At 38.9% G+C, this 21,883-nt stretch overlaps 1 protein-coding gene across 2 annotated transcripts; it reads right to left on the bottom strand.

Annotated features, from left to right (window-relative positions):
- Positions 1-649: 649 nt before the first annotated feature.
- CARNMT1 (carnosine N-methyltransferase 1) lies at positions 650-21,190 on the bottom strand. Of its 2 annotated transcripts, none has more exons than XM_048503803.1 (8): positions 20,777-21,190; positions 17,805-18,000; positions 16,891-17,054; positions 10,940-11,080; positions 6,127-6,305; positions 5,191-5,304; positions 3,365-3,468; positions 650-2,970 (listed from the first exon to the last, which is right to left on the bottom strand). In XM_048503803.1, the coding sequence occupies exons 1-8, from the start codon at positions 21,073-21,075 to the stop codon at positions 2,860-2,862; spliced, it is 1,308 nt and encodes a 435-aa protein (XP_048359760.1). In that variant the 5' UTR covers positions 21,076-21,190; the 3' UTR covers positions 650-2,859. The 2 variants fall into 2 exon arrangements, with proteins under 2 accessions (XP_048359760.1, XP_048359761.1); XM_048503804.1 differs by lacking the exon at positions 20,777-21,190 and adding an exon at positions 20,026-20,143.
- Positions 21,191-21,883: the final 693 nt, after the last annotated feature.

Raw genomic sequence — 21,883 nt, 5'->3', positions numbered from 1 at the left:
AAAAGAACTCACTTAAGAATAGTTATTGAGTAAATGTCTATAAGAAGAACTGGGGCATATCTGCATCAATGTGCCCCAAATTTGTACTGAGTTTCCATTATTCTAATGGCAATATTCCTGCTTCTGAGATTTAGTTTTCATTAAGTCTTCTTAATTTCATTACTAAAAAGCCAACAGGAAATAGTTCAAAGTATACTTTTTCTGCCTTTTGTTTTGAGCAAAGCTAAATTTGTTGAACAGTTTTATTTACTGAACCAACTTCATTTAAAGTTAAGCGAATACCAAAGTTTTTAAAAATTAAAAGTATAACAACCTAATTATGCTAATACAGGAGCACTCATGACCATTGATGCCCTACAGCCACTTATTTGGTTGATCAGCAATTGCCACCCATCTTTTAGATATCAGTGATTCCTTAGTATAACTTTAGTAATTTTTTTGCATATTAAGTTATGAACCATCCTATCAGGAGAAACGTATAATCAACTCTAGCCAGCATACTCAGTAATGGAAGAAACCTAAACTATTGGGCTTTGACAGAACTGAAGCAAAAAGGTGAATTGACAGTGGTTAAATAAAAAACAAACAATGAAGACTGTATGTGTTTGAAGAAGCCCACTCAGACGTCAATAGCATTATACATAACTGCAAAAAAAAAGAATCAAAACTTTAATATTCTTTTTAAAAAAGGCCCAAGGAGTTGACAAAGGCAAAATCTAGATACCAATCTCCAAAAAGTAGGCCACAATGGCAAACAGGCAGAATTGGCAGTAACTGTACACAGTGTCTGATTTAGTCAAAGTGATAATCCATCTTTTTAGCATCTGCATCATAATGAAGAATTAATCAGAGTTGCTGAAATTACTCTAACATAAATGTAGGAGGGGTTAAATTGTTTTTTTAAAAAAACTGCTGGCTCAAACACAGGCTATTTCAACCCCTGACAGCCGGAGAGGCATTGTGGTTAAGTGCAGTGGACTCTAACCTGGACCAAGTTTGATTCCCCACTCCTCTGCATGAAGTCTGCAGGATGGCCTTGGGCAAGTCATGGTTCTTTCAAGAAATCTCAGCCCTCTGAACATTTCATGCCTTAAAAGCCTACAGGGTCACCATAAGTCAGCTGTTACTTAATGGTAAAAATCACATACACATTTCCATCCAACACAGATTTAGGGGGGAAACAAGAATGAATGACAGCCTAGAGAAACATCTGCATCTTACAGTGTGATGCTTCCTCAAAGTAAAGAATTATATTGTTCCCATTTTCCAGGGCAAGATGAATGACTTTCGAGCTGTCAGCAGCACCTGAGCATGGTGACTCAGGGCAAAGATGAGGCAAAGAGGTAAACCCTTGGATCCTCTCTGCACAGTGACCTTTGAGGATATGGCTGTGTATTTCAGAGGTGAAGGACTCAGCTCAAATGGACTTTGTATAGGGAGGTCATAATGGAGAATTATGAGAATGTGGCCTGCTTGAGATTCTTGGGTCCCCAAGTCTCAGCTCATCTCTCAGCTAGAATAAGGGGATGATCCCTAAGTGTCCGATTCTCAGGGTTGGAATGAGACAGAACTGCAAAGCCCAATCTGATGGCAGTATGAAAAAAATTGTGTTTGGAAATATCTTACTTGCAAATCAAGGCTTTCTAAACACTGACAGCCCATATAGGGGAACAAACCCTATTAATGCTATGAATGTGGGAAATACCTTACTTCAAAATCATGTCTTGTGAGGAATCAATGCCCACACATGAGAAAAGCCATGCTTGGAATGAGGGAAATGCTTTGCCTCCAAATCAGCTTTCATTAGCCACTATAGAACACACAGGAGAGAAAAACCTTATAACTGCTTGGAGTGTAGATCACGTTTTGTTTCCAAAGCAAAACCCGTCATAAATCACAGAGTCTATACAGGAGAAATCCTACAATGACTTGAGTGTGGGAAAATGGTTTGCTAACCCTTCAGTGTTTGCAAAACACCAACATACTCACACAGGAAACTACATGGATGTTTGGACTATGGGACATATTCTGCATGCCATTCAGTTCTTATGCAACACTGGAGTGTACACTCAGGATGGAAATCCTACAGGTGTCTGGAGTATGGGAAATGTATTTCAAACTCAGGCCTTATCAAACAGAGAATTCACACAGGTGAGTAAACCTATGAATAATTGTAATGTGGGATGAGTTTTTTTTACTTCAAGTTGCATCTTTATAACTAGAGTCCACACAAGAGACATGATATAAATGCTTGGACTATGGGAATTGTCTTGATTTGAAATCAACCCTTGTCATACTTTGTCAGAGCCTCTATACAGTAGAGATACACAATGAATACTTGGAATATGGAGACGTGTTTTGCTCAGTACACCTACACAGATTTAAGTGTACTTTAACCTGCTGATTTCAGTGTTGGGAATGTGGCCAAGAACTTTAAGTGCTCAAAAAATTAGTGTTATCATTATAATTTAGACAGGCTTTAGTTCCAATAATTAATGCTGCATGTCATTATATCAATGTTCAGTCTCAGTTCCCAATAGAGGCAATGTCATGAATTAATGTTGTTGTAAAGACATACATGTGTCACTTTTACAAAATAATTATATATTCACGTTTCTGATTAACTGATGAAAACAAAAAAGCATATGAACTTTTGCACTCCGTGCTCATTACCTGAATACAGCTATCAAGAAGTACATTGGAGACCAAAAGGCATATTTAGGAGAAGAAAAAAAAAAGGAACAGCTACATTCCGTGAGGAATGAGAAGGCACCACTGATATAGGGCTGTGTCCAGTCATCACCAAGAAGCCAATTTGTGCTAACGAAAAAACCCCAGTATTTCCCTGGATAATCTGCTTCATATACTGCTTTCTGGTTTCCGAACAACGAACATCACACATTCATAGTAATATTTCATCATGGACAGCTCATTCACAGTATATGTTGTCAAAACAGATTCATTCTCCACCTGAAAATAAAATGCAACATTTTATTCATTTTAGCAAAAATGTCTCTTCTACCATATCCCATGTACTATTTGACTGGTATGTCCTACATGGTTTAAATTCACTTCTGACAAATAACAGAGGACTATCTTCAAGCTAGCATGCACCCTGATTGTCCTAGAAATGACTAATCAGAAACAAAGGCAACTATGCTACTATCATAAGTGCAGGATAAACAATATTGACCATATATACTACTTAATAGGACAGACAACATTCAAATGTACAATATTTTATCCTGTTTTTACAGAGCAACTCTAAACAGAATTACATCTTTCTACATTGAATCTAGTTGGCTTAAAAGAATGCAACTGTTTAGGATTGCACTGTTAGTGTACTAAGTAGTTAAATCCTTACCTCTATATGGAATCCATATTGCAATATAACATTTTTTATGTCCTCATAACTCAACTCAATAGATAATTCATTTGCTAAGTTTTCAAAATGGTAAAGAAGAGGACCTAAGGGAAGAAATTGAAGAGAGGGTCAGTAACTCTTATTCAGCCAGTCTCAGACAATAACATTTCAAAACTTTATGTGCCTTAAGAGTGAGTACTGTAGCCCAACAGCATCTTAATACTATATCGCAAAATCAGATTTTAGCTGCTTTGAAAATATTGTGGCAAGTTCAATGGTATTTTGATGTTTAAATAAACTTTACTCCGATTAATTTCTACAAAATGGATGTAAAAAACAGGATCAGTATTTAAAATGCAGTGTTTGGAAGTCACATAATCTTAGAAACATGACCAGATGCCAAAAAATTAAGAACTGACTTCAGTGAGCCTAAGGTGCTTTTCAGTTTGTTCTCACTCCCCCCTCCACCCCCACACACCTTGGAATGGCAAATTGCTTCTGTAACAGAGTTTCAAATGAAATGAGCTTCAAAAGTAATGATACAGAATGAGAGATCAGCTCTCCTAACTCAAATAGTACAAGCCGCTTCCATATGAAACACCACATTGAATCCGGGCCATTATTTCTCTATAATAATTGCATTTTTATTTTTTGAACAAGACAGTTCACAATCAGATAAAGCTACAATATAAAATTGAATCACCATACATCAAAAACAGAAGAAATAAAATATCAAGTGTAGTTAAATTATCAGAAATCCCTTCCGGAAAAGTACAACCAAACGGCAACATTAATTAGACAGAATAAAGTTTCCAGGGAACAGAATTCTCAAACTTCCCTACCACTGTTGGGAATGTGCTGTTCAGCATAACCATTCACAGAATCTCAGAAAGTAAGAGAAGTTCATGGAAGTGGGGTGAGCTTGATTATTCCTGGACTCAAATTTAATCCTGGATCCAGATTCCAATAGGACCTAATTAAGATAACTAGCATTGTATGTTCCATGCATCCCAATTTACAGAAGGAACAAAACATCCCACAGAAAGATCAGTTATAAACAATCTTATACCCTCTCCAATTTTCTGCCTTGGCTGTTACATTATTGCTAATAATTCAGCTAGAACCAGACTGTTTTGCAGCCACTCCCATTTTCACTTGTCAGGGATGGCATGAATAAACTACACAGTTAGGCTAAGGCTGAATAAAGCTTTGAATGCATTCCTTGCAGAGTGCTTTCTTAAGATCCTTACTAGGACTTGTTTGATCAGTACCCTTTAATACCAGTACCAAGAGTGAGCTCTTTTTTAAGCTTCTTGAACAGCTAAAGCAAAGCAAAACCTTTACTGGCATAAATAGAACAACAAAGCTGTCAGCTAAGCTAACACTGATGGCAAGGATAAGAGAGTACAGTTGAAACATTATGCACCTGTGTGAATTCAAAACAGAATGTGCCTATCTACAACAAAGAACAATAACCTTCATCTTGACCTGGCACTCCAGCCGGTTCAGAATAGGTGATGAGGTCTTCAGTGTTCCCCACCCACTGCTCTTTATCTTATGTATTTTATTTCATCCTTTCTCCAAGGATCTCAAGGTTGTGCACATGATTCTCCATCCCATTTCACAACCACCCTATAAAATGGTTAGTTGAGAAAGAGTAAGTGGCCCAAGGTCAGAAAACTTTACAGCATAATAGCGATTTGATCCATGGTCTTTAAGATCCTAGTTGGGCACTGTTATAGTACACTGGCTTTCTATATTCTTCACTGGCTTTCTATACACTTAACTATGAAGGAGGAAAACATATTCTTGTCTGCTAATGTTACCTAAATTGATCCAAATTCCTCCTGGCTTGAGTATTTTCCATATTGTATCAATGTAATCTATGACATTATGTGCCGTGTCTATGAAGAAGCAGGTTGCTATGCAGTCCCAGATGTCTGTACAGTGAAAGAAAAACAAGAAAGTTATCTAGCTGTCAACCATTAAGTTGCATGTATACTACAAAGATAGACAGTTAAACTTTATGAGTAAATAGGAAAAGTAAATCCCCATAATTCCACAGAGGTTTTTTTGCTTGTCCTCAGATTAATCCTCTGATTGATCATATTAAAATAGAAGCAAATTACATGACCTTAAAACATGACCTCTGTAACCCGTACTAGTCTGTATTTGGTCTTTAAGGAAGGTAAAGGTCTCTGCATTTTTCACAAGCAGTAGGTAAAATGTTGCATAAGAGCCTATGCAGACTGCCATAATGCCAGCACTGATTCTAGCTGAAGATCATGCATTAAGATCATGGACAAATACAGATTATGTACAAATAACCCACTGCTTATTCCATCTCTCATCTTCCTTACTGGTCAATTTGATGTTATACCTAATGCTCAGTCACAATCTCTTATGAATGACTGCTATAGCATAGTGATAGCACAATATCCAATCATGTGTGGGTTCAGCATTAATCTGTACTGGTTTTGAACTAGACAAACCTAACATTCTAGACCATTTCATTATGATTCATTTTAAAATATATTAAAACCAAAGACAATATCAAAAGCCAGTTATCAAAAGAAATTTCAGAAGAAAATCATGTCAAAGGATAAAAGTTTTGCTTAACAGTATAAACAAGTAAAACCCTTTAAAACTTACATAACCTGAATGTTTGTTTCATATGACATCCTAGTTACTGCAGATGACATGCAAGTACAAAATAGGTTGACAAACGTTATTCTTAAAATCTCTCTCTCCTTTCTACTTACTACTCTCACAGTAGATTTCTTGAAAATCTCCTGCTGTCATAGAAAAGTTTGTCCCAGGAGGAAGACTGTGAGGGTCAACATCAGGAAAATAAATAGGTTGTATCTGATCAGCAGATCTCTTGTTATTGCTAAACTGATGAATCCAAGGATATAATTTATAGGAATTCGTTTCAGAGCATCTGTAATATAATTATCAAACAACAATTTCTCCTTATTTTTTTGCAAACATTGCAATGGTTAATATTTTTTGAGCTTGGATGGTCATTTTTATATATATATATATATATATATATATATAATTTTTTAATATATATATATATATATATATATAAAAACCTCTAATTAATTTAATAAGGGTTAGTCTGCAGCAAAATAAAACAGGAGCCCTCTCTCATTTTTAAAACTAATAAAATTTACTACAGCATAAGCGTTCGTGAAATCACTTTTTCAGAAGAATTGGAGTATAAATCCATTGACCTGCTCCTTCTGTATTTACAACAAACAGAAGGGGGGATTGGTCACAAAGATAGGCTGGCTTGAAACAAGATCTAATTACATTAATAGGCCACTCAGAATTGAGCAGGGCAACTCCCAACAACTGACAGAGAGGGAATGTAAGGTTAACAAACCTTAGCAGAAGATAAGAAGAGACAATGGGAAATTATAGAAGGATATGCAAGATATTAGCTCTTTTTGTGCATGAGGAATCCTGGCTCCCTTTTAAGACCTGGAGAGTAAATAGTTTTTAATGAATACTAATCAGCAATTTCACACTGGATGATCCCTCTGAAGTTTCCTTGCTTGAGAACGTGTAATGGTCATAAAGGACCAACTAGGGCAGAGGTCTACAACCTGCGGCTCTCCAGATGTTCATGAACTACAATTTCCATCAGCCCCTGTCAGAATGGCCAATTGGCCATGCTGGCAGGGGCTGATGGGAATTGTAGTTCACGAACATTTGGAGAGCCACAGGTTGCAGACCCCTGGACTAGGGGAAATAAACTTTCTGTCATGATTTTAATATATGTGTGTGTCTTTAAACTGAGAGCTAAGTTTGAGAGACAGGGGATGAGGGGGATGAAAGAGATATATGATTGGTTGATTCTAGAGCATGCATGTGGGAGGGCTATGCTAAACTGGCAGAAAGTGACATGATTACAGAGTGAAAGGACTAGAAGTGTCAAAACGCTAGTGAGAGAGAGTAAAAGCATGGCAGAATGTTTTTTTATGTGAATTTTTTATTTTTTCAGCATACAAAAGAAATGTACACTTTCACACCACCACATCAATACGAAACAAAAATATGAAATAGAGAAAAGAAAAATAAACACACAAAAGAATTAAAACATAACTCCAATAATAACTGGACTCAACATGTTATAACCAACTAAACTACACACCATAACACCAAATAATGACTTTCTGCTATCTCGTTGTTGAATTCTAATCCATTCTGGATTCATGCATCTATTTAAAATGGAATAATGTATCAGTTACACATCTTATCATTTATAATATTCTGTTTCAACCTGCTGTTTTCTTTTAAATCTCAAATCCTGCTATTATTTCTCTTCTACCATTTTTAACAGGTACTCTGTACAAGGTTTCCAGTTTTCTGAAAACTTCTCTGTATTACTGTCCCTTAACAAAGTTGTTAATCTTGCTATTTCTGAATATTTTGTGACCTTCTGTATCCAATCTTAGCATGGCAGAAAGTGTCACGGCTTCTGACTGAAAAGACTGAATGAATAAAAGTTCTGTGTGAGCAAATGCTAGTGAATGTGTTAGGGTTTCTGAAGAAGTGATAGAGTATCAAAGCTCTGTGAGAGAGTTAATCAGAAAGTCAAAGCCTCAATAAATGGTTAGAAAAAATAAAGACAGAGACAACTATGAGAGAGAGAGAGAGAGAGAGAGAGAGAGAATGAGAGAGAGCTGTCAGAAAGTGTTAAGAGTGAACTGATGTTGATTGAAGTTCTCAAAGCATTTGTTGCCTCAGTTTTATTTTATTTTGTAAAAATTTTGCTTGAAACCCTGAAGTTACCTATCAGTTATAAATAAAATGTTAGTTTGTTTGAAAATGTTACATTTTAATACCACTCTATTTTCTCTAGGACCACATAAGCCACCTACTTCGCCTTATAAGTTCACACACTACCAAAGGAGATAGAGGGTTGGGGTTTTAAATTTATATTCCTGGTGGCAGCTACCATGTGGGGAAGAATTAAGGGGACAAATATTAGTTGGCACTAATATATTTATTTATATTAAGTAAAAAAGTAGACATTGAATTTGGTGGCCACGAGAGGGATGGTCACCACACCTTTCCTAACCATCTTAAAATATACTTAAATTGAAGATTCTTAATGACAAGGCTAAATGACACTTGTGGTATCCAACGTGGTATTCAACAAAGCTGCTCTGGCTTTTTTGTTTTGTTTTAAGTATGCTGAAACATAAGACTTCATATTGCTCTTTCAAAGCCCATAAACATTATCTTGTAGCCCCTATTAAAGTTTACTGCATATTACATATGGGGACTGACATGGTTTGCTTCACACCATCTAAGGAGTTCATGGCACAGGATAAATTTAAACCAAGGACTTCCTGGGTTATAGCTCAGAATCTTAGCCTCTAGCTTACTGCATCTTCTGCAACAGAAACAAAAGTGTCATTATATATAGAATATAACATTTACTAATAGTTATTTGCTTATTTTAGAAAACCAATCTTAATAATTAATCCCAGATTATCCTTTGTTTATTTTGCACTCACTCACTCTGTTCATGCTTGATAATGACCAAGAAATCAGACCTCCCATACTAGCAGGACAGGTGGTCTTAGTATAAATTATAGAGGAAAACCTCCCAACTAAACTGTTATTCAATTTTGGGGTATTTTTAAATGTAGATTTCAAGATGTTCAACAGATAATTATGCAGCATTCTGTTCCCTCAGTTTTTATGCCTTTTATTTAAAAAAGAATTAATGAAGGAAAACAGTAACGCAATAACCAAATTAAAACTTGTGTACAAAATGTTAATGGATGATAATACTCATCTTACATGCACAAAAAATGTACATATACCTAAGAAATTTAATCTGTAACAGACACTTCCCCTCAAACTTAACACACAGGGACAAATCTTGATGGATGTCAACAAGTTCAGCTTTCAGAAGTTCTTCATGTAGAAAACCAGCAGCAACGCAGCAAGAAACTGAAAACATGGGATCATCACCAGGAACAGTAGTCCTGTGAGTAGTTCCCCCACCTCTCACATAAAACACAATAGTGAACTATATGATGTGATGCCATGTTGTATCTTCCCCACTCCCCCCTCCCCAAGAAGGGGCAAAGGAATGCACAATGCAATGATGCCATGTCACACATTTCACAGAAGTAGAAAAGGAGGTTGCGTCTCAAAGCATGCCATTGTTCAATAACAATTAAGTTCTCAGACAATATAAATACAACAGACATAGACTGCAATCTGGAAATATGCCCAGATCTTTCCATTCATACAAGCAGGGCTTTCCCTCTTTCCCACTACTGAAAAAAGTTCTAAGCAATATAACCTCTTTTTTTAATATAACAAAGAGATGAAGTGCAGAGTGGGAGAGCAAACTGTTGTATGAGGGGAAAATGAGAATCAGCTTGCCAGGTACAGTGAAGCCCAAACGCACAATTAAAGGTACTTAATAAACTGTCATCATGGCACCCACATTTTTTTACTACAAATGTTCATAAATTCTGTACTGTATTAACATTTTTAAAAACTTGACATGTGAAACTGACAGGCTCAACAGCAAATACTTTTAAAATATTTTTGCAGAAGCAGCTAGAAAAAAAATATCTGAATGTTACCCAAGGATCAAATCATAACATATTACAGTACTGCAATGTTGGGTCTTCAGGAGTTTCCCATTTATAAGCTATGAAATATTATCTAATAAGCAAATAACATATATTAAAATATAAGGTATTATTAGATTAGTATTAGATCCTCCCATGCTAAGTAGCGTATCAGGCAACAAATGCTCTCCAGCAGTTCTGGTAAAGGCTTTGTATACAGCTTGGAAAATTTAATTAAAGTCAGACATATTCTGCTATCCTTAAGGTGCTAGTACACACCTACTTTTTTTTTAAATCACCAACCTTAAACAACTTACAACACAATCCTGAGTAGAGTTGCATCCTCTGTGAAAGATATGCAATTCTGTTTAGGACTGCACTGTTACTGCATCAACAAAGTAGGATATAAAATTATACTGGCACCACAGACATTTCAACTGCCATACTCTATTCGGCTGAAGGGTGCAATTCACATCGAAATGAACAACAAAGCTTCTAAAGCTTTTTGGACATCAGGGCAACAGCATCTGGTAAACTTCAAGTTTTACAACAGATATTTTGAATGTTTGCTTTAACATCTCACTAGTCTGCTTTCATGGGAGAAGGGAATATTATACATTAATTGCGCTTTTTAAATTTTATTTAATTTATACCCACTTTCCTCTCTAATGGAGACCCAAAGTGGCTGGCAACTTTCTTCCCTTCTCCATTGTATTCTCACAGCAATCCTGTGAAGTAGCATGGACTGAAAATGTTGGACTGGCTCAAAGTCACCCAGACAGCTTCCATGCAGAGCAGGATTTGAACTGGGTCTGCCAGATCCTAGGGCCAGAACTCTAACCACTACATGAGATAGAACTAACCTTAATTTTTCAACATAGACAACTGATCTAGATACACGTACAGATATTTGAATACAGAGCTATATGTACAACCACCCATAACTAAAAGTAAGATTAAGTACCTGTTGAGAACAAAGTTAGAAGAAAAGAGCATAAAGAGGCTCCATTCATTTCCTTGGCAAGTATAACCGAGCATAGCTATCTCCCAGGCCAATCTACCTAGCCCAGCACCAGGTACAAGAACATTTACTTTGGAGAGGTCCCTGAAACACAACAAAAATAATTATTAAGCATTTATTATGTATTCCTGACAAAATAAACAGCCCTCATACAGTGCGTTTAGTCTCTTTTATTTGGATCCCTGGAGATCACTCCTGAACTTAGTCAGCCAGATACTCCTGGGAGAGCTGACATATCCATCTTCAGGGTTCTCCCCCGCCAAATACTGTAAAAACAGTTCACTGCATTATGAAATTATACCTAAAACTGATTTTGTGCTTCTTATAACATTGTACACAATGGAACCCTATTCCATTTCCTGGATGATCAAGAAGTTTCAATATGCAAATCTGTGCACAAAAAAACCCACTATAATGTTTCTAAACTAATAAAATTACCACTGGAACACAGAAGGGTTAGAATGTGTCAATGAAATAGCCAACGTACAAAGGGGAAGAAGAAGAGTAATAACATTTGGAAATAGTTGATATGTCCTTAAGTGATCATATGACGCTGTATAGTATCATAATAGGAGGGAAAATATGCCCTGCAACCACTAGATATTACTCTAAGCCTGGTGAATCTCTCCAGACCTGATTCAACACTCTTAATGACTATGCCACCCACAACAACGAGCCCAGACCAAATTTGGCCACATCTATTACCTCACTAATATTCCAACCATGTAATCCCTATGAATCAAGGAACTGTCTTCCTAGATTATTTTCATGATATAAGGTGCTCTGATGATTGTTTCAGTGTTCTAGACTTACTCAGATGCACTAGTTTCCAAAGTATTTGAATAGCACTCCTGCCAAGAATGGACCTTTCATATCAACAGAGGGAAATATAAATTCCTTTGCATTCAACACAAGAAACATCTCTCAGAGGACATCCGCACAAAGTTCTCGGGCTAAGGAAGATTATACCAAAGCTAAGCTACAAAAATCTAGCTATATCAAACTAGACAGGGCTAGACTTATGCTTTACTTCTCATTCATTAACCTCTAGTTTAACGCTAAAGTGCTGCATTGTAGCTTAGTCAAGAACACTTGTATGTTTCAACATACTGTGCAATGTATTTAGAAGAAACTGCAATAGAAATCCTTCCAATTCATTACTTTCATTTAATTAAAAGTGCTTTAGCTAAAATCATCAGAGGCGTTCCTCCCATTGGGCAAAGTGGGCAGTTGCCCAGGGCGCAGCCTTGTGGGGGGGAGTAGGTTCGTTTGTGGGATTTTTTTGTATTTTCAGTGTTTTTTCCATTTTTGGCCTGCAAGGGGCGCAGTTTTTAGGCTAGCAGCACCAAAATTTCAGGGATTCTTCGGAAGACTCTCCTGATGATATCACCCAGGTTTGGTGAGGTTTGGCTTAGGGAGTCCAAAGTTATGGACTCCCAAAGGGAGTGCCCCATCCCCCATTGTTTCCAATGGGAGCTAATAGGAGATGGGGGCTACACCTTTGAGGGTCCATAACTTTGGACCCCCCGAACCAAACTTCACCAAACCTGGGTGATATCATCAGTAGGGTCTCACAAAGATACTCTGAAATTTTGGTGCTGCTACCTTAATAATTGCACCCCTGACAGCAGGCACTCCTTAAATTTCCCCAGATTCTCCTTTTAAATCCACCCCCTTCCTACCAAAGCTTGTTTTCTTTCTTTCTTTTATTCTCTCAATGCCTAATAAAGGTTATTACTATTATTATTAAATCCATCCCCTTTGGCATGGATTTAAAGGGAGAATTTGATGTCCCCGGTTTAAACATTGAAAGTGATGCTGTTTCAGGGTGGGGGAGAATCCACCCCAAAACAGCATCACTTTCAATGTCGTTTAAACTGGGGACCCCAGATTCTCCCTTTAAGGTGGATTTAAAAGGAGAATCTGGGCTCCCTAGTTTAAACACCATTGAAAGTTATGCTGTTTGGGGGTGGATTCCAGCATCACTTGTTTAAACTAGAGAGCCCAGATTCTCCTTTTAAATCCATCTTAAAGGGAGAATCTGGGGTCCCTTATTTAAATAACATTGAAAGTAATGCTGTTTTCCCCAATTGGGGGGATTGGATACAACACCATAAAATGTTTTCATAGCAGTAATAAAATATTTCGAAAGCATTTTGAAAATGTTTTCAAAAAATATTTCTGCTGTGTTCAGATTTGTGAGTTGGGGCATGTTCTATAATGTGATGGTGACTTTGAAACAACCTGGTGGAAAAAATCATTGTTTGGTTACCGTGGGAGAGGTTGGCCGCCCATGGGGGGTGGGGGGCATCAAACTCAGATTTTGCCTAGGGCTCCAGTTTGCCTAGGTACGCCCCTGAAAATCATACAAGCAAACCCAAAATATAATAAAAAATTTAAGAGTGAAGCAAAAGAGGTAGGGAAGTTGCTTCTCGTCTTGACTACCGTATATACTCGTGTATAAGTTGACCCGCATATAAGTCGAGGCACCTAATTTTACCACAAAAAACTGGGAAAACTTATTGACTTGCGTATAAGTCGAGGGTGGGAAATGCAGCAGCTACTGGTAAATTTCAAAAATAAAAGTAGATACCAATAAAATTACATTAATTGAGGCGTCAGTAGGTTAAATGTTTTTGAATATTTATTTCAAAGAAAAACAGTAAACTAGCTCTGTAAGTGGAAAAGAGGGTCAACAAGAACAATATGGTAACAGTAACTTTAAAAGTACAAAAACCTTAACTTTTTTGTAAGGAAGGGTTTTTAACAATGGATTGTACAATAAAAACTGGAATGAACATGCCTGTTCACTGTGTCTCAAAACTACCCTGCTTTTTAAAAGAATAGTTCATTATTTTTAGTGTACATATTTTTCAAATTGCACATGGCAGGTGTCATTTTAGAAGGAACATTCACACAACCTGTCAGGGGAGGAATGTTTATGTTAGCAGTACCAACATTTCAGAGTATCTTTAGGAGACTCTCCTGATGATACTGCCCAGGTTTGGTGAAGTTTGGTTCAGGGGGTCCAAAGTTATGGACCCTCAAAAGGGTAGCCCCATCTACTATTAGCTTCCATTGGAAACAACGAGGATGGGAGCACCCACTTTGGGGATCCATAACTTTGGACCCCCCTGAACCAAACATCACCAAACCTGGCTGGTATCAGCAAGAGATTATCCTGATGATACCACCCAGGTTTAGTGAAGTTTGGTTCAAGGGGTCCAAAGTTATGGACCCTCAAAATGTAGACCCATCTACTATTAGCTCCCATTGGAAACAATGGGGGATGGGGGCACCCCCTTTAGGGATCCATAACTTTGTGCCACCTGATGATACCCTGAAATTTTGGTGCCGCTAGCCTAAAAACTGGGCTCCCTGGCGCCCAACAAAGTAAAAACCCTAAAATATTTTTTAAAATACACCTCACTTGTGTATAACTCGAGAGGGGCTTTTTCAGCACAAAAAATGTGCTGAAAAACTTGACTTCTACACGAGTATATACGGTATATAACTACAATACCATATTGAAAAAGCCAAGTGTCAGGTCTGAAAAAATGCTTTGGGTCATTCAAAGCACATTATAGTCTTACAAATTAATTTAAAAAAGATGAAACAACTTTGCTTTTGTGACCTCAAGGTCACACTTAACAAAAACTTATCTCATTAATACTTTCCCCAGTGGTGCTGGCTTCCATGTTTGACCAGTGCGGGCCAGAGCGGCACCTACATGCCAGCATCCTTGCTCTCCCCACCTCCAAGAATAAGTGCACCTTACACTATTGGGGGACACACACACAAACACAAACACACTGGTGCTGGCCTCCAGAAGCTGATTCTCCCTCCCATATCTAGATTGGGCTGTTCAAAACCTTCTTTGGCAGCAGAAAGCTAAACTCATATTATAATCAGAGTTCCATAAGTTCAGAATGATAATATACAACATTTATTAAACCAAAAAATATTTTCAATTGCCATTTTAAAATAACGTTTCTAGCACAACTAGAATCCCAATCACACTAAGCGACACACCTGAGATTGTACTAGTTTGCTTGCATTAATAAGCAAAAATTCCTGCACTTTCTATGATATGAATTTCTTAACAATAACTCTACATGGTGCTTATTTCTGTAATCAACTGAGCTAGTTATTTCACAGTTTCTGCAAAAACAGCCAGGATTTCAAATTGAAATTTTATAGCTAGGAAATCAAATGGAAGTGTAATTCAGGCAAAACAAAGCATTCCAAACAAACACTGCATACTGGCCCCAGGTTCTCTCCTATAGCCAAAGTGGTTCCCTAAGGAATCCTCCAATGCAGTACAAATTGCTGCAGTCAAAAGGAGTAATTTGAGAGCTACAGTGGATCTATATCCTTTGCTATACATACAAAATTAGAGTTAGATAGTTGATTTTTTAATTTTTTTAAAAAATGCTTCCTACTTAAGAGGACAAAAAAGTGTTTATGGACACTTTCCAAAATGACAACCATTTCAATTAAATAACTATAAGAACTTTCATTGTACAGTTTCTTTGTTTTAAACAATTAATTTTAGCATCTACTATGGACATAACAACTTCATTGGCCAGTAAAAAGGCAAAATATGCTTTAAAATTCTATATTATGGTATCGTGCCCCCGTGCTTTTCTAAAAACAGCCTCCAACCTATTTCTACCTTCAAACTAGCTTATTTAGTAATCCAGTTCCTCTTGTACAAAAATTATTTAAAAAACACACACTGTGTAACCTGGTAAGAAATCATTTCAGTAAAACTAAAATTTAATCTTCCAGATGCACATGCAGCTAGCTTGAAAAATTATTTTCAAAAAGAAGGCTTTCAGTACTTAGTCTTAACTGTAAACATTCCTAGAAAACTTTTAGCCACCAATAAAAAGCAAATGTTTTCACTAAACTAGGGAGAGGAGAATGATTAAAAACCTTTTTATTTAAATGCATAAAAACTTACCGTAGGGTTTTCTATAATTGAAGACATTCTTGAATGTCTTGAATCTAACAAGGGAAGGGTATTCATGTTATAGTTTGTATGTTTTTTGAGCCTTTATCTTCTTGAAAAACTTAATGCAGTAGCAATGACTGCAAGCTAAGTTAAAAGTGGGAAAACTGAAGAATCTGGTTATTTCAAACTATGGTCATATCTGGAATTCCATCAAGAGAGTCAAGTGACACATTAGAAGAGACACGCTAATGTCAAGGACTGACATGCACAGTTTTTGTATAAAAAGCTCAGAAAATAAAGTACCAGATATCTATGATCACTGCAATTAGGCCTCACATTAATGGATTACAAAATGAGCACTTTGAAAATTACAGCACCTTGTCATAGTTTGACTTTCCCTCAAGCGTGCGGCTTGATCTCTTGCAAGATTCATTGAGAACCATTTACTATATATTTTCCAGTAGTGCACTTGCTTCCCACTTGCAGCATTCTACCTCCGGACAGATGGCTGGATAAAATAGCTTTTTAGTTCAATTTTTATGCTATGAGAACACTAAAAGTTAAGTAAAGCCAAATCAGAATTTCATATCTCAGCTTACTTCTCTTCAAATAAAATACAGCGCAATTAGTATATGTGAAATTGATACTTGCTACTAATCCAAGGTTTTATCTTGTGAAAACGAAGTAAAGTGGTCTCCATGCAACCACAATTTTGGATTGAACTATTGTATCAATGAACTTAAATTTTGAACAAGGTCCTTATTAGAAAGAAATGTCAAAGCTAAAGTCAAGTTCTCATTATATAGCTAACAACTGATTTTTTTTTTTTGGCATATCATTCCTAATACTATTTCAAAGGTTTATTTGTCTAAAAGTCCATTAGAAACACAAACATTATTAAGCATACCTTCTGTGAAATAAACAGAAAATTAATTACCAGCGGTCTTTTGGGAAGTTCTTTACAATTTCGTTAATAATTGGCTGATAGCAGGAATCTCTCTCAGACTTCCCAGTTTCACTCCAGTCTCTTACAAATTGTTTCAAAGTAGATTTTAATTTGTCCATGTCAAAAGTTGAGGCTGGTGAAATTTTTTCTTTTTCCTGAAAAAAACAGAAAGAAAAGTTAATTGCAGCATCATTGCAGAAATTGAGCAAATGAAGTTAACTGCAATCTGTAATGCTACAAAACAGCAAAAATATCAGAGAACTATGTGATAAACAATTTGCTTCTCACCTCTAGAACCAAAACTCAGGTCAGTAATTGAGACCTATCTGAAATCAGCTGGATACTTTCTGATTAATGTTTAACACACAGCAAGCCCCCCATGACAAAACAAGAAGTACAACATTCATTTATCAAAATAAGAAAGCACCAAATGAAAATTTAGGTCACTCATCCGGTATGAGTAACTTCTTCAGTAGACCAGGTACGGATGCTTTTCCGAACTGGAAAATATTTTTGTCCTTCCAGGGTTGATTTCAGTTATCATTTGCAATTGTATTTTCCTATTTCATACCGGAAAATCCAGTTGCAAACAAGTACTACAGTGCACTGACAGTGTATTATCCAATGATGAGTAAAACCAGGCCAGAAGGTGAACATGCTACAAATAATGAATACTTAAGTAGTCCAATGCTCTCACTCAAAAATGCTGATGATAGTCTGCGAATGTCAGACTGCATACTGGCTTAATTGTAAAAACATATTAGCCTTTAATATGAGTACTATGTGGAGTCTTTAAATAGGATACTATATAATTAAAGAAGTAGTAAGTGTATCTTTTTAGAGTAAATATTCAGGAGTAAATAAAGAGAAGACATAAATAGTTACTTTCAAACAAAAATTCTTACATCATCACCATATTCTTTGTTTTCAAACATATGTGTACAGTCATTCACAATTGTCTGCAAGATCTCTTGATTGCTGTCAATACATTTTCGAATATTTTCAAGGTGAACAAGGAACTGAGGAAGCAATTTCTGTTGACTGACTGGAAGGGATCTAAAATGTCTCTCTGTACGGGTCACTCTTTCATGCATATTTGTTCTGAAAACAAGGACAAAAAGAAAACAGGCAATATAAATACTAGTTTTCTGTTATCACTGCTGCATGTTTATACAAGAGTCTCTTTTGGGTCAATTTTTAATCATACATTTACAAGATTAGCAATAGAAGAGATATTACATTCCACTATGGACACAAAGCATACATATTCTAGAACAGGGGTAGGGAACCTGCGGCTCTCCAGATGTTCAGGAACTACAATTCCCATCAGCCTCTGTCAGCATGGCCAATTGGCCAACAAGAAACTATGGTTAAGAGCCAGACAAAATTAGCCAGTATAAAATTCATGTGATTTCATAGGAGGCTTAAAATAATAAACCCTCTTGCTAGGACAACTTTATTTTGAGTGTATCATATCCTTTTCAGTACTAGGCTTAGGCAATGAACACTATATATGGTATGGTATATTTAATTTATATATCGCCCTCGAAAGGCTCAGGGCGGTGCACTACAACATATATATGATATCTCAACAGGAATCACAGGCACAGCTATAGCCCTTGAGACAACATGCATGTATACCTTTCTGCACACACAGAGCAGAATAAGGCTAGAGAATTCCAAAGGCAGACTTTACCTTTGGATGAATGGATTCCATTTCTGAATGTCCCATAAGACTTCATATGAGGGGAAAGCACCTCAGGCTTATAACCCACACTACTTACTGATAATTCTGGAAAGGCTGAGGCTCAAAGTTTTGTGCATATAGAACACCACTGGTGTTCTCTGGCATCTGGTGAACCCTGCCATCTCCACCCAAAAAATCTCAGAAAACCTCACATTAATCAGAAGTGACACAAACTATTCTACCATTTTTTAAATCTACAAGTAGATCATACCTAACATTATTTGACTTGGACGAGTTATCTTGTCACATGTTGGTAAAAAGCGATTGCTGTACTCGCTATCACACAAGACTAAACATATTTATGTGTTTAATTCGTTTATACTTCACTTTTCTCCCTAACGGGGACCCAAGCAGCTTACATTTCTCCATTTTATCCTCATAACCCTTTGAAGTAGGTTGGGCTACGAGTGTGACTGGCTCAAGGCCAACCAGAAATCCACAAGTGGGAATTTGAACTAGATACTAGTTGGACACACTATCATACCAAGACAAACTATTACCGCTGAAAGCATCAACATACTTTTGAACTAAGAGATATGAAGACTGCAGTCAAGTCACAGCCAACTTATGGTGATCCTGTAGTACAGGGGTCCCCAAACTACGGCCCGCGGGCCATATGCGGCCCCCGGAAAACATTTATCCGGCCCACTGGGCAGAAGCGGATCTCCCCCTTCTCTCTCTTCCTTTCCTTCCTCTCCCACCCCGGGAGAGCCCGGTCCTGCTCCCCTCCCCCTTTCCTCCTCCTACCCTCTTTCTTTGCCAGCTGCAACTGAGCAAGAGAGGCAGGTGAAAGAGTGGGGCCAGGCCCTGCGCGCAGCCATCCCAGCTCACTTTCCCCGCCCCACCCACCTGCTTCATCGGCCCGGTGGCCGCAGGAGGAATGAGCCACTGTTGCAGCCAGGAGGCTGCCGCCTGAGCCGGGGATTGAACGCCCAGAGGAGGCGGCGGCAAGCGGTGAGGTCTTGTGCCGGCTGGCCGGCCAGATGGAGGAGTCGATCAGGCGAGGCAGACTAAGGAGGAGGGGGCTGGCAAGGAGGAGGGGGCTGGCAGAGTGGGGAGGGGGGTTATGGCTGCTCAGGTAGCCCCTGCTATGGCCGCCACTATCTTGGGTGCCAGGCCTCATCGGACCTGAAGAAAGCCGAGCCACTGCGGGATTGCTCGTCGGAGGAGGCCAGGGGCGAGGCGGTGGGCACGCTTCGGTGGGCACGCTTCACTGAGCACGGTGGGCATGCTTCGGTGGGCATGCTTCACTGAACAATAACCTGCCGGAGCCGCCCAGCAGTGGAAGCAACAACAGTGACAGGGTAGGCATGCTTCAGCCTCAGCAGCAGCCACCTCAGCAGCAGCAGTCGCCCCAGCCGCTCATTCTCGCTCCTCACCTGGTCGCCTTGGCTCTGCCAGCATACGGCTTTGGGTACGGCCGAGGCGCCCAGGCCATCGCCTTCCACCAACACGAAGAAGAAGAGGAGTTTGGATTTTTATCCCCCCTTTCTCTCCTATAGGAGACTCAAAGGGGCTTACAATCTCCTTGCCCTTCCCCCCTCACAACAAACACCCTGTGAGGTAGGTGGGGCTGAGAGAGCTCCAAGAAGCTGTGACTAGCCCAAGGTCACCCAGCTGGCGTGCATGGGAGAGTATAGTCTGGCCCTCCCAATGGTCTGAGGGACAGTGAACTGGCCCCCTGTTTTAAAAGTTTGAGGACCCCTGCTGTAGTATTTTCAAGACAAGAGATTAACAGAGGTGGTTCACCATTGCCTTCCTTGACATAGGGAGGTCTCCCATCCAAATACTAACCAGGACAACCTGTTTAGCTTCAAAGATGTGATGAAACTGAGCTAACCTGGGCTATCAAAGCCAGGGTATGCCTGCCACACCAACTTTACAAACTTATTTGCAGCTCCATGCCCCCTTGGTTGTCATGGTTTCCCAGCAATGACCCCTGATAACTGCAGCCTGGTGAGAATGCTGCGAACTCCAGTATAGAATTCTTTCCCCTTTTCTTAATTCCTTGGGAGTCTGAATGGCTATTTAAGCCTGGGACAGTGTGATGGCCCAGGTCACCAAGCCGAGTCTCTGCATCGCCACCACTATGGGGTCGAGGGCCATAACGTAACTTGGGGATTCGGTTACCCATAGTAACGGAAGGCGTTGATAATCCTCCGGAAGTGCTCCCGCTCTAGCCTGTCTTCCTCCTCTCCCGCTGTTCCCGCGGCCGCCGCTGGTTGCCGCTGGTGCGGCTGCGGTTCCCGCCTGCGCCGCTCGCTACGAAACGTCATTTCCCGGTCCCACCCTGACTGCTCGGCGGGCGGCTCTTCCCCTTCCCCCAGTTCCGGGCTCGGGCGGCTGCCTCGACGCATCGCCTTCACCGGCGGCTGTAATTGCAGCTGCTCTTGCTGAGACAAAACCCGCGCGGCGGCGGCAACCGACATGCCGCTTCCTTCCCTTCTCAGCTGAACGGTTGAATGGCCGCGCTTGGACGCTTCCGGCTTCACAAAGAAACGAACCCAGCCAGAGAACCAACCACCTTTCCTCCTGCGCAAAGGCCCCGCCTTCGCCGGAATTGCCAGCACGCATGCGCCAGAATTAAGCCAATGCGCAAGGGCAGCGAAAACTTCCACCTTGCCTCTTTCTCCGCCTTAACCATAGAGATGTAACGTGTGAACTGGCTATTCCGTTGACTGAATTTTGAAGGGTGAAAATAGTTGCAACAGGATGCATCCCTCGTCCAGAAGCATCAAGGCCGTGCATTGAAAAGGAAAACACCTTCAAAGTTCTGAGACTTAAAATTAGTCCATTCGTAGGCCACTCCGTACCAAACAATTATACGATTTTGCCATTGGAACCCATTGGTATTTCTTGAATGGCCAGGAAATTCGTTGTTTCAAAATAGGAAGGGGATTCTTGAAAGACCATATACATTTTGTAAACTACAAATGGCAGGTGATAATTGCTTGCATAATACTCCCCCCGCCTCTCCAATCACAAATTAATAATAATTCCAGAAGAGTTGTGTGTTAAGGGCCCTCAAGTCAATTCTGATTCATGGCATCTCTATGAATTAATGATTTCCAAATGACTTATCACTAACAGTTCAGATACTCTTGAACTCCCCTGAGCTCACTGGAGGAAGGACAACATAAAAGTTAAATAAATAAATATTGTGTGACCAAAGTACAATGGTTTCAGTTTAGACATTTTAGCTTCTTAGGGACAGTTCAGACTTGTTTTGATGTAGAA

This window comes from Sphaerodactylus townsendi, linkage group LG07 (assembly GCF_021028975.2).
Source record: "Sphaerodactylus townsendi isolate TG3544 linkage group LG07, MPM_Stown_v2.3, whole genome shotgun sequence".
In the NCBI taxonomy this organism is placed as follows: Eukaryota; Metazoa; Chordata; class Lepidosauria; order Squamata; family Sphaerodactylidae; genus Sphaerodactylus; species Sphaerodactylus townsendi.
Note: the sequence above shows the minus strand (reverse complement) of the source record. Positions and strands in the feature narration are given on the sequence as shown.